At 39.2% G+C, this 13,542-nt stretch overlaps 1 protein-coding gene across 14 annotated transcripts in view; it reads left to right on the top strand.

Annotated features, from left to right (window-relative positions):
- Positions 1-13,542, top strand: part of FRYL (FRY like transcription coactivator) — a 171,041-nt gene that overhangs the window by 111,142 nt on the left and 46,357 nt on the right. For 12 of the 14 annotated variants that reach the window (XM_034411349.3, XM_060690832.2, XM_087875303.1 and 9 more), the window contains 9 exons: positions 2,225-2,309; positions 4,445-4,557; positions 5,582-5,732; positions 6,499-6,602; positions 7,266-7,451; positions 8,774-8,975; positions 9,428-9,549; positions 10,714-10,904; positions 12,010-12,104. In XM_034411349.3, coding sequence (XP_034267240.2) covers positions 2,225-2,309; positions 4,445-4,557; positions 5,582-5,732; positions 6,499-6,602; positions 7,266-7,451; positions 8,774-8,975; positions 9,428-9,549; positions 10,714-10,904; positions 12,010-12,104 — 1,249 coding nt within the window. The remainder of the gene's footprint in view (positions 1-2,224; positions 2,310-4,444; positions 4,558-5,581; positions 5,733-6,498; positions 6,603-7,265; positions 7,452-8,773; positions 8,976-9,427; positions 9,550-10,713; positions 10,905-12,009; positions 12,105-13,542) is intronic. The other 2 variants (XM_087875302.1, XM_060690831.2) reach the window with 1 other exon arrangement.

Genomic DNA, 13,542 nt, shown 5'->3' with positions numbered 1-13,542 from the left:
TGTTGGAATAGTTAGCACTAATTGCAGGGCTGCTTGACTCTTGTGTGTGATTGAGGAATAGAACTTGGATACAGGTAGTCTCTCTTGAGACTATAATTTTTCTTCTGTGTCTTACATAAAAATTTTGGCACATGGTTTTTAGTAGCCTGGCATGAGTGCTGTTTTCTTGGTATGAGACATCAAATGGAGAGAGAAGAGGAGAAGCATTTCAGTTCTGGCTTTGAAGGGCAGTTGTGGGGGCTGATGAGCTGACCTAGCTTTTAGCCAGAGTTGTTATAAGGAGAGGTACCATATTTTTCGGACAATAAGACGCACTTTCTCCCCCCCAAAAAAGTGGATGGAAATCTCTTTGCGTCCTATAGAGTGAATGTTGGCAAAGCCCCGCCCACCCACCAGCCCCCACCTTTCAGCCTCTGCCTCAGCAATTTGCCTCCTAACAGCAAACAGCCTGCTCAGCTTCAGCACAGCCTGATTTAGCACAAGCAGCTGATTGGCGGTTGGATCGGCCTCCCGGAATATCACCGATCAGCTGTTCCAGGCTGCGGGGATTGCCACCGCCCATCGCCGCCTCCACACACCCCATTTTCAGCCTCCGCACGTCCCGCTTTGGGCCTCCGCGCATCCCATTTTCAGCCTGTTCCAGGCAGCGGGGATAGGCGGCAGTGGCAATCCCCGCCGTCTGGAATGGGCCAAAAACAGGACGCGTGGAGGCTGAAAATGGGCACGGAGGCCGAAAACGGGATGTGTGGAGGCGGCGATAGGTGGCAGCGGTGATGGGCAGCGGTGGTGCCAATGGGCGGTGGCGATCCCTGCAGCCTGGAACAGCTGATTGGTGATATTCCGGGAGGCCAATCCAACCGCCAAATCAGTTGATCATGCTAAATCAGGCTGTGCTGAAGCTGAACAGGCTGTTTGCTGTTTGCTACAAGGAGGCAAATTGCTGGGAAGCAGAGGCAGATTTTTTTTCCTTGTTTTCCTCCCCAAAGGGTGGGTGAGTCTTATAGTCCGAAAAATACGGTACATACAGTAGCCACATTGGTCCAGTTTGATATATAGGTATTGGGGAGCACCCACCTTCTCAGTTCTAGGGGGCATGCTGCCAATCTGACCCAAAATTGGGGAGAGAAGACAGAAAAAGACTGAAAAAGAGTGGCTGGAGAGTAAAGTTACAAGAGCGTGCAGAGCAGGTGAAGGTTCCTGATGAGAGAGGAAGAAAAGTCAATGGGCGGTTTCTCTGGAGAAAGGGAACTGGAGTCCCAAAGAGACAACATCTTCACCCAAGACAGGAAGGAGCGAATCAGCTGTCATTGGTGAAGCCCAGGTCTCTGGGAAGGACTTGGCAGAAGACCCTAAGAAAGAGTCTTCACTTAACAAAGGAGAAGGTGATTGGTTGAGCAAATCCAGGCAAAACACGTAAACAGTAATTCAGCATATTCTTTTATTTTTACTCTCTTGATAATCCCAGAAACTGGATGGAGTGGAGTGAAGGGAGAGGAAATAAAGCAGTTACAGCACTCATGCCAAGCTACTAAAAACCATGTGCCAAAATTTTTATGTAAGACACAGAAGAAAAATTAGACTCTCAAGAGAGAGAAATAATTCTGACACCTGAATTGTGTTGTAAATAGCTTCACTGTATATGTTTTTAAAAAAGAAAGAAAGAAAAGTGTGAAAGCCTTCTGATTAGCTGGGTCAATTGCCAACCTTCCAAACCAAAAGATACCTTTAATTCAAAATGAACCCCATCACTCTGTGACAAAAAATTCATTCTGTAACTTGTGTATTTGTCAGGAAGCTTGTTGAGCAGAGCTCATGTGGAAATCATAAATAGGAGACAGATGAAAGAAAGCAGGTCACAACACCACAGAAATCTTTTTAGCTGGATATTAGATGGTTTATCCCTTCACCGAACCATTAACTGCTCAGTGGATTGGTCTTTAAAAACATGGGGAAGTGGGGGAGACATCACTGCAGGAGTTTGCTAAGTAGAGCCTCACTTGTTCTCCCCAGCCATTACCATGCCTTGTGAAATTAATTTAGAACTTTTTTATTTATTGTATTATTATTTAAAATACCTCTAAATTATTTGGGGAGGATTATTGTTCTATTCAGCGTAGTGGTAACGGTGATTATGATGATTTATCAGAGTTTCAAATAGCTTTCAGGAAGTCTGTCTTGCAGTTATTACTGCATTCATTGCAAATATACCACTCTTAATTTCCAGGAACTACTTCCAGTAGCAATACAATGGTGGCACCCACAGATGGTAATCTCAACAGTAAGCTTACAAAAGATAGTATTGATGAAAGGTAAGAAGGATTTGTAAGATTGGAAATACTGATGGTTTTTTTAAATAAAACCTTCATAGGTCTAACTAATAAAGCCTAAACTGATACTTCATTAGATGTTGGGGACAGCATATTATAGTTGCTGATAATGACTCTGTATGTATTTGTATTGTGAATGCCAGCCTATCGAACTGGTTTTTTGCCATGTAGATAAAAGAGATACTTGATCCTACCCTCTATTGTGGGAATAGAAAATTTGAGACTTGTCTTTTTAAGACAGGGGTCTCCAGGCCGTGGACTCGCACCGGGCCATGGCAAGCCAAAAACTGGGCCGCACAAACAAGCAAAGCCCCATCCAGTCTACGGAAAAACCTCTCTCCATAGAATCAGTTCCTGGTGCCCAAAAGGTTATTGGGGGGGGGAGCTGTTTTAAGACACCTGAAGGAGTGGGAACTAAGATGGGGGAAAGCATGGAACTAAATTTTTCCATCTTATCTGTGATAATATTTTGGGTCTACCCAGAATCCAGGAAACTGAGATAGTGTGAACATTTTTTTTCAAAGGGATTCTGGTTCGCAGGTCCACCGGGAACCTGCATGTCTCTTAATGGTGCTGTGCATATATAATGTTTTTCTTTCTCCATACAACATGGAATGTTGAGTTTTATGCATTGAATCAAACCTATAAAATGTAGTTATAATTTTATCACACTCTAAAAAATTGAAGCACATTCTGTTCTCTTGACAGCAAGCTTTATTTTAGCAGAGCAGTATAGTATTTGCCTTTTGTATTATTTTAATAGTAAACACTGTGAACTATTAGCTTTGTACTTACCTCCTTCAAGTTTGAACATTTGCTTTTTAATAGATAAAATACAATAATTTCTTGTCATTATATTTTTAAAAATATTTGGCTTATCTGATATGAAATTGGTCTGCCCGCCAAGGAAAGGCATGGCTAAGCACATGCTGCTTTCTACACATAAGAGGGTGTATTATATAAATTATTTCTTTTTTCCACCATTTTTACCTTGTAATCATGAGAAAGGCAGCACAAAATGTGAGAAGCCTATAACTCTTACACAACAATTTTAGGATGCTCTAGAACAGTGATGGCTAACCCTTTTGCCTTCGGTTACATGTGTGTGTGCCTACACCCATAATTCTATGCGCCCCATGCATGCATGTGCAATACCCACCCCCACCCCCCCGCGCTCCCTCCCGCTTTTGGCACGTGATGGCCCTATAGGCCCGATTTTCACCTTCCCCAGGCTCCAGAGTCTTTCTAGGAGCCTGAGGATGGTAAAAATGGGCTCCCCTCCCCCAGAAGCCGGAAACAGTCTGTTTCCCTACTTCCAGTGGGCCCAGAAGGCCCAAAAATCAGCTGGCCGGCGTGCCAGAGCTGAGCTCACATACCCACCGATACAGCTCCACGTGCCACCGGTGGAGGAACCTTCTGGAAGATAGTTAGTGGCAGTAGGAATTGTCAAGCTGCTACTCCAAAGTGGGAAAAAAGACCAGCATTTAAAGACCCAGGCAGTCTCTGTGTCTAAGATGTCCAGCCTTCCCTTTTGTTGGCTCACTGCAGTCTTATTCGGCTGTGCCTGCTATTTTTGCTACTAACTGTTCATGTAAGTAGTAAATAAAATAGATGTTTTGGAAATCAAGTCATTATATAAAACCAATAAATCTAGAATGGCTGGATTTATGTACCTGAATTTTCTTGCTCATATTATTTTTTGTGGTTTTTCCTTGGTTTTATAAATATTAAATGTACTTCAGCTGAATTGTCCACCAAGTCAGCAATTAGAGATTCTGCGTTTCATACCTCGGGGGTTTATCTGTGATTTGAGAGTACATTACAAGTTTCCCACTCTCTTTTAGACTCTGGGTTCTTGTTATTTTCAGGACTGTTATGAACAGGAAAGACACGGAAGGCTCACTTCTCAGGGGTCTTCCATTCTAACTCCTAACATGATTAGGTTCTCATACTGTAGTTGTACATTTATCTGTGGTTTAGGCTGAATAGTTTTTATGAAGTAAAGGGCACATGAATAATTTTTCAATAAGACTTTATCGATTGGATAAACATTACAGCTACATGGAAGAATAGAAATGTGGTCTTCGATAACACTATTACTATGTTTATTCCTTTAGCTACATCCATCTGGATATCTATAGTGGATTGAACAGTAATCTGAACCGCCAGCATCACAGGCTAGAATCTCGATATAGCAGCAGTTCAGGAGGCTCATATGAAGAAGAAAAAAGTAATTCGATGTTTTATTTTCTTTAAACAATGCAAGGTTTAACTGTCAGTTACATGCATGAATTTTGTTAACTGATAAACTAGAAAAATCTATTATCTTCATCTGTTGTGGCAACAAAAGTTATGTTCATTCAGCTGAAGCCCATCTGCTGAATTGTTTAATTTTTCTTTTCTTTTCCAACTGTATATTGAGGGACACTTATTATGTTACTTGGCAAAGAATAGTATAATTATATACCATATTACATGGCACATGTACATACCATAAATACGTATTTAAAGTACCTTCCTTCTATGACACTTTGACAATTTGAGCTACCCTTAATTTAAGAAAGGCATGGAGCATGGAGCAATCAGATCCACATGTTTTTACTTGATTTTCAGAACTGATTGTTATAATTCTTTTTTTTCCCCCCCAATTCAGTCTTGCACTAGACTTTGATGCCTGTTGCTTTCAGGGATACAAGTAGTCCTTGATTTACAATAATTTGTTTAGTGATCACTCAAAGTTACAATGATACTGAAAGAGTGACTTATGATCATTTTCACACTTATAACCATTACAACATTCCCATGGACACGTGATCAGAATTCAAATTCTTAGCAACTGATTCATTTATGACAGTTGTAGTGCCCCGGGATCATGTGACCTTCTAACAAGCAAAGTCAATGGGGAAGCCAGATTCATTTAACAACCATGTCACTATCTTAACAATTGCAGTGATTCACTTAGCAACTGTGGCAAGAAAGGTTATAAAATGGGGCAAAATTCCCTTAACAAATGTCTCACTTAGCAACAGAAATTTTGGGCTCAATTGTGGACATATGTCGAGGACTACCTGTGTGTAAATAATGTTTTTATGTAGTGAATCCTGAATACATCCAAAATTTTGGAATACAAGGCAATGTTACTAAGTATGGAAAACACAGAAAATACAGCATGCATATTTGCAAATAACATATTTCAATTAATATAACTATATACAGTTGAAATATCTAATTCAAAATAATAATACTTTTGACAGGTGATTCAATGCCATTGTATTCGAGCTGGCGACTTAAAGTGATGGAACACAATGAAGGAGAGCCATTACCTTTTCCACCTTCGGGGGGTTGTTGGTCACCGTTGGTGGATTATTTGCCCGAAACGTCCTCTCCAGGCATGTCTCTTCATAGGTAAGCAATATAAATAAGACACTCCCAAATCCCTCTGAATATGAAGTACCTAAAAGAGATTGTAGCACAGTACTTTCCTTTCAGGAAAAGAAAGGAAGGAAGAAATTAAGAGGTTGTGTCTTCCTTCTAAGAAATGTATAAGATTTGTGGGGAAATGACTCCTTCTAATACTTCCAGATTATCCTTTGTTTTTTGAGAATGGAATCTTCACAGTTTAGATTTCAAGACAGAAGCTTTTTTTAAAAAAAAAAATTAATTGTTTTAGTAACTTGTATAGAAGGAATTTTTCGACAAGAGTCTTATTTTTCTGGCCTTTTATTAGCTGATCTAAGCTATATAAACATTGTATCTTTAGATATGAATCATTTATTTTCCCTGCTTAATGCCTGCATACAGAAGCCTCTTCACCTCAGCCATACTATGCACGGCAGCCTTGCTTTGTATTTCTTTATGCTCTGAGCTGCGCTGGCATTAAGCATCTATATTTCTTTATTGAGACAACTAATTTTTATTTTATTATTATCTTTATTTAATAAGTGAGAAACAGATCATTGTCATAGTTACCGTAATAAATATCTTAAATACCTAAAATCTTTTAATATTATTGTCAATCTGTCCTGAGAGGACCAAATTTGCTTTGAGTAGTAGCAATTCTAATGTAAATAATTATGTAACTATGATGCCGATTTTTTAAATTGTATTTTATAATTTCAATAAATTCCGCTGAAACAAACCCCCCCCCCCTTATCTCTTCTTTGGTTTATAGGTGTAACATAGCAGTGATTCTGTTGACTGACCTAATAATTGACCATAGTGTAAAGGTAGATTGGGGAAATTACTTGCATCTCCTGCTTCATGCCATTTTTATAGGTAAGTAAGCTTTTATTAAAATTGGGAAGCATTGCTAATTACCACGGTTTATGGTCTTGCACGTAAAATGTTTAATGCCAAAGGGACAATTTGATTTAAAATGAACCCAACTTGAAGAGCAAGTGAGCTATCCAGGAGCCTGGATAGCTCTGCAGACAAGGCACTGTAATTTAACACCAGCTGTCTGCAATTAAAATAAGTTCGAATCCTGCCAGGCTCAAGGTTGACTCAGCCTTCCATCCTTTCTAAGGTAGGTAAAATGAGGACCCGGATTGTGGGGGCAATAAGCTGACTTTGTATAAAATATACAAAAGTATGAAGGCTATTGCTTAACGCACTGTAAGCCGCCCTGAGTCTCTGGAGAAGGGCGGCATATAAATCAAATTAAAAAAAAAAATACCCAAATTTTCAATGAGCATAGCAATGGCCTAAAAGACTGAAGTCTCAGGAAGAGCAATTGTTTTCTATATTTAATAAAAATAAGTATACTATAGCAAGTAAGGAAAAACAATTTTGCAAGAATTCTTATCTCTTGAGTGTATGACAGCAATAAATAGTGAATAGGACTAGGCGTGTTTCTTTTAAATGAACGTTTAATTCATTAGCAACAGTCACATACAGATACATCATTTGATTATATGCATTTTTTTTTCTTGGATGTAGGTCTTGATCATCACCATCCGGAAGTATATGAACACTGTAAACGCCTCCTGCTGCATTTATTGATAGTGATGGGCTCTAACAGTAGTGTCCAGGCTGTGGCTTCTATCCTTCTCAGGAACAAGGAGTTTAATGAACCCCGGGTGCTCACCATCAAACAAATAGCACATTTGGATTGCATCTTCACAGGTACCTTCAGTCTTCTAATTAATGCACATGGTAATCGGGGGGGGGGGGGGCAGTTCAATGAAACTTAAAGTGCCCTATACTCATAATTATGAAAATAAAACTACAGTACCACCGTTCACTTAACAACGGTTTGGATTAACAACGGTTTGGATTAACAACGACCTTTTAAAAAAGTCAGTTGCAACCAAAATTCAAATTTACCACTGTTACCCTACCCCAGCAGTCAAGTGATTGCAATTTGGGTATTTGGCAACTGGCAACAGCCAATTTTAGCATCCTCTGGTCAAATGAACACAATTTGCGATGTTTCCAGCAAAAGATGCCATTGGCTAATCTGGATTCGATTTACAACTGCGTGGCTTAATTTAGGACCACTATAAAATCAGATTCTGTCACATGATAACTCAAATTATGGCTGCAATGACTTACAACAGAAATTCCAGTCCCAATTACCATCGTAAGTCGAGGACTACCTGGAAAAGCTATTTCACAGCAATATGGTAGAAATTCTGTCTCTTGAATTGATAAAGCTACATTAATCAATACCTCTTTAATATTTTTAGAACAAACTAAAATCTAAGAACCTAAGAACAACGGATCTAAGAACCTAAGACATTTACTGTAATAAAAATATATAAGAATCATTAAGTTGATTATCTAGAAATCTTCTAAACATTGTTTAATTTAATTTGTTATTTAAATCAGGAAAAGACAAAGATGAATTAATGGTTTATTTAACTTTTATTTTTGAAGAGCTGACTAATGCTATTGAGCAGACTTCTCTGTTTCAAAAAATTTTCACAGTGTTAATAGAATTGTTTGAAGAATTCTTAATTCCCAGTTCCAGTATAGTGAATATAGGGAGGGATGCAATGGGCTCATACATTGTTTGACTAGAATTTTCTTGATTATTTCATTTTGCAATCCTTGTTTGGTACATGACACTAATATTTTTCAGCAGGTGGCAGCACCTCACTATTAAATATAATCATGTAGAATTATTAACATGTATGTCCATTTTTTATGTTATTCATATGTATTAAATAAGAGTGATCTTACAACTTTCTTTTTTCCAAAAAAACTTATTTGGGGTAGCTTTACACAGAAAACCAGATAGGGCTTCTTCCTTAGAATGGGATGTTGTAGGGATGTATGAAACACTCCGAATTTAAAATATTCCAAGTTTGAAATAGCAGTTTTCTTAAGCTGGGCTAATATTGGGCTAAAATAATGAAGTATAAAGAAATCAGAATATGTTCTGGAATTTTTGGAAAGTCAGTGTGAAGATTTTAAGAATGGTAATTATGTCTTTCTGTAATTAGGTGTTAATGATTTTATACCAGATCACCAGCCCTCTCCAATGACAGACTCAGGACTCAGTTCAAGTTCTACCTCTTCTAGCATCAGTTTAGGAAATACAAGCGCTGCCATTTCTCAGATGCAAAGCACCATTCTCAATGAAGTTGATCTTTCAGGAGAACAAGATGAAAAAATGAAGTCACTTATGGAGTTTATTACTTCAAGGTAACATTTAAATGATGGCATTTGCTCAACTGTATAGCAATGCGGATATTTCCAAAAATGTGCTAAGCTCTTGCTCAAGATTTCATAATTTCATAATATTGTGAAATATCCAGCATTACTGAGCTTTTGGTTCCATGGAAATGGTACTTGAGTTAGGGAATTTTAAGGCTAAACGTTTCTGCTGGAATCAGAGTAAAGTTGGGGTAAGCCCTACAATATCTTATGAGATACCTTTAGAGTTTTGTTAAGAATGGATTGCCCTACTAGGTAAATTAGGAGTAAAAATTTTATCTTCCATGTAGGATGAAATTATGGTTAGGGCTTCTTGAATCCTGTGCTTAAATTTAATGGCAGAGTTCGTTTTAGAAAATAATGTAGCAATTTAACTTTTACCAAAGAATATCTATGATTATTGTATGAGTTTCTGGTTTGATTTTTTTTTCTTTCTGTAGAAAACGTGGACCACTTTGGAATCATGAAGATGTTTCAGCAAAGAATCCAAGCATAAAGAGTGCTGAGCTGTTAACTATATTTCTAAAGCATGTTGTTTCTGTATTCAAACAATCAAGTTCAGGTATGGTTTTGAAAACTTTCAATTTGCTATGATCAGTACATGTTGTAAATTTAGCAGTTTAATGAAGGAACATGTTTCATTTAGATTTTCTCTTTCAAAATAAAAATAAATGTTCAGTATGTTTTCGTACATTTTGCTAAAATAAATGTGTGTAGTATCATACACATAATGCATAATACACATAATGCAGGATTTGGGCTTGGCTAGTCTAGAGAAAAGAAGGACTATGGGGGACATGATAGCAGTATTCCAGTATTTGAGAGGTTACCACAAAGAAGAGGAGGTCAATTTATTTACTAAAGCACCTGTAGGCAGGACAAGAAACAATGGATGGAAACTAAGCAAGGAGAGAAACCACTTGGAATTACGGAGAAATTTCCTTAAATGCCAGTTGGAACAATTAATCAGTGGAACAGCTTGCCTTCAGAAGTTATGGGTTCTCCATCACTGGAGGCTTTTAAGAAGAGACTGGACAGCCACTTGTCTGAAATGGTATAGGACAGTGATGGCTAACCTTTTTGCCATCATGTGCCAAAAGTGGGGGGAGTATGGGGGGGCTGCCCGCCCGTGTGCCCACACCCATAATTCTATGTTCCCTGCGCATGCGCGCATGACACCCCACCCCATCCCGTGTTTCCCCTGCTTTTGGCATGAGATGGCACGGTGGGTCCATTTTTTGCTCTCCCCAAGCTCCAGAGCCTTTCTAGGAGCCTGGGGAGGGTAAAAATTGCCTTCCCCACCCCCATGGAGGCCCTCCGGAGGCCGGAAATGATCCATTTGCCAAGTTTCTGGCCTCGGGTGTGTGTGGAGAAGGCCATTTTAGCCCTCCCCAGGCTCCTAGAAAGGCTCTGGAGCCTGGGAGAAGCGAAAACGGGCCTTCCCCACCCTCCCGAGGCCTTCCGGAGGCTAGAAACAGTCTGTTTCCCTACTTCTGGTGGCCCAGAAGGCCCAAAAATCAGGTGGCAGGAGCTGAGCTTGCGTGCCCACCGATATGGCACCGAGGGCCACCTGTGGCACGCGTGCCATAGGTTCGCCATCACGGGTATAGGGTCTCCTGCATGAGCAAGGAGTTGGACTTAGAAGACCTCCAAGGTTCCTTGCAGCTCTATTGTGACTGATCGATAATTAATTTTAGGCACTATTAATGTTCACTGTTTCTTGCAGTTGGATTTCAGCTGGAGCAGCATCTTAGTGAAGTTGCTCTGCAGACTGCACTTTCTTGCTCTTCTCGACACTATGCTGGAAGGTCTTTTCAGATTTTCAGAGCACTGAAACAGCCTCTTTCAGCAAACACACTTTCTGATATTCTCTCCAGGCTTGTAGAAACTGTTGGAGATGCAGGAGAAGAAGCTCAGGTATTTCGCTTTTCAAAAAAAAAATTACAAACCGATCATTTAATTTCTATCTTGAGTTGAACGTTGAATGAAGATTTATGCCTGGGGAATATTATGTATTTATAACAGTTATAGAGCATGGTGTCATAACAAATCATTTTGAACTTTTAAAAGTTATAGATTGCTAGTAAAAACATTCTTGCACTAGTGTCAGATAATGTGAGATTCTAAAATGATTTACAGACACAAACTCGTAGTTTCTGCTTCTTAGAGCCTCTTATAACAATGACTGGTAAAAATCAGTAGCATGATTTTCTTCCATTTTTGAGGCAAGAATGAATGAAAATTGTAGTGTAACTTTATGCATACTATAAAAAACAAATTCTCGGTGGCCCACCTAGATGTACATGTTACGGCATCCACTCTCAGGCTGTGATTTCTCCATTCAAATGTTAAAAGAAGCTCTAGATCAGGGGTGTCAAACTGGATTTCTTCAAGGATTGGATCAGCATTGTAGTTGTCCTCTGCGGGCCAGCCAGGGAGGGGGGGAGATGGGACGGACTCCTCCTGCAGCACCCTGCCGGACAAAATGGGGCATTTGGGCCCCCCCTGCACCCCGTTTTGTCCAGGGTGCTACAGGAGGGGTCCATCCCATCTCTCCCCCGGCCAGGCATGGCCTCCCATGCCCTGTTTTCACTAGCAGAAGCACTGCGGGCCAGTCCTTTGCTATTTCAAAGCCGGTCCCAAGGGCCAGATCTAAAAACCCCACGGGCTAGATCCGGCTCCCAGGCCTTGAGTTTGACACCCTTGCTCTAAAACAACCTGGAAATGATCGATCTATTTTCATATAAACATTTGTGGACTGTGTCTACCTTATTAGATGGATAGAATAAGATCTGTAAGAATGCTTTTGTAAGTGCATACAGTTGTAGAAAAATAGGGAAAGCAAGTGGGCACTAGGCAGAATTACCACAAGGGCCAGAAGTCTTTACCAACCTGTTCTGTTGAACTATGTATATTGCATGTTGTATTTTATCAAAGAAACATTAATATGGTTACTTGAGTTTTAATGCTTTTCAATGTATCTGGTTTATAAATTGCCTGTGTCCCGATTTGCTGTTTATAGGGTTTTGTCATAGAACTGCTTCTTACATTGGAGTCAGCTGTGGATACATTGGCAGACACCATGAAGCACTATGATCTTCTCACTGCACTTTCCCAGTAAGATTTTTTTTTTTTAAATACTTTATTGAATTTTCCAATTTTTTTTTAAAAAGACAATGTACGATCACAATCTTGATCCGAGGTGCAGTGTTTACACATTTCATAGATCAAACATTAGATGAATTCCATCCATAACTATACAATATACAGTTCTATACAATTCTCTACATTTCTATACAATTAAGTCCATTTCGGGTGTCTAACAAATCATAACCTATTATCATATTTTTATCCTATTCTTTAACCAGTTATACCAAATTCCCCATACTTCGTAGTACTTAGAGTTTTCTTCATTTTTTAGCTCGCTCGTCAATTTAGCCATCTCTGCGCACTCTAGAATTTTATTTATTAATATTTCTTCAGAGGGGGTAGAGTTGGATTTCCAGAGTTTCGCGAAGGCTAATCTAGCCGCAGTAATAATTTGAATTGCCAGTTGGGTTTTATTGTTGTCGAGACCATCTTCAATCATACCTAAGAGGAAGGATTCCGGGGCCAGGGCTATCTCCTGTCCCATTATTTCCGAGAGCCAGAGTCGAATCTTTAACCAAAACTTTTTGGTCTCAGGGCAAGTCCACCACAGATGATAAAAGGTGCCGACCGTCTTTCCAACATAAAGCAGAGGAATTTGGAAATATTTTGGCCAGCCTGTCCGGGGCTAGGTACCACCTATGCAACATTTTGTAGTAATTTTCCCTGAATGTTACCGATTTCGTTATTTTGAAATTTCTGTTCCAAGCTATCTCCCAGTCATTGAAATTAAGGCCATATCCTAAGTTTTTCTCCCAAGATTTTTTTATGATAGCTTGCTGTAGTATGCATCTGAAATTCTTTTTACAATATTTGGACTAGACTTTCTTTCAAATCACTGGGAATATATGGGCCTTTCACTCATTGGTTCAGACAGAAGTTTAAAAATACGCCTCTATTTAAAGTGGGATGTTTAAATGCCAGCGTCTGCAGTAAGGTTCAAGGAGTGGCAAGATGACAACAGCGGTGGCACAATAACTTTTAAGTCATGTTCCTTTTGTACTTTGTGGAATGGAACTTGTTTTGACGTGTTACTTTTGTTAACAATGTTAACAATGAAAGCAGCAAGGTCATGCAGACATTGCTGAAAATATGACTTCTGTGATTTAAATAAATATGCATTACATAATTTCAATAGAATTTTAGGAAGCAAATTTATCTGCTTTGTACAGTGTCCTAATATCCCCAACCCCGGCCGAAAAATAGCAAGAGCAATTTGACAGTAGTACAACATCCTATGCCCAGAACACTGACAAGTACCGAGTAAAGCTAAAATAATTGCTTACCAATATTTTGAGAAGTAACAATTTATATGGGCTTGAGTGTGCATTAAAAAACAAAAGTACTGCTGGTTGAATATATTGAGGTAAATGATGTTCCAACAAAGATACTATTTTTATCCCTTGTT

The sequence above is a fragment of the Pantherophis guttatus genome, chromosome 8 (genome assembly GCF_059756535.1).
Source record: "Pantherophis guttatus breed Tessera chromosome 8, ASM5975653v1, whole genome shotgun sequence".
NCBI classification, from domain to species: Eukaryota; Metazoa; Chordata; class Lepidosauria; order Squamata; family Colubridae; genus Pantherophis; species Pantherophis guttatus.
This window is presented reverse-complemented; position numbering and strand designations above follow the sequence as displayed.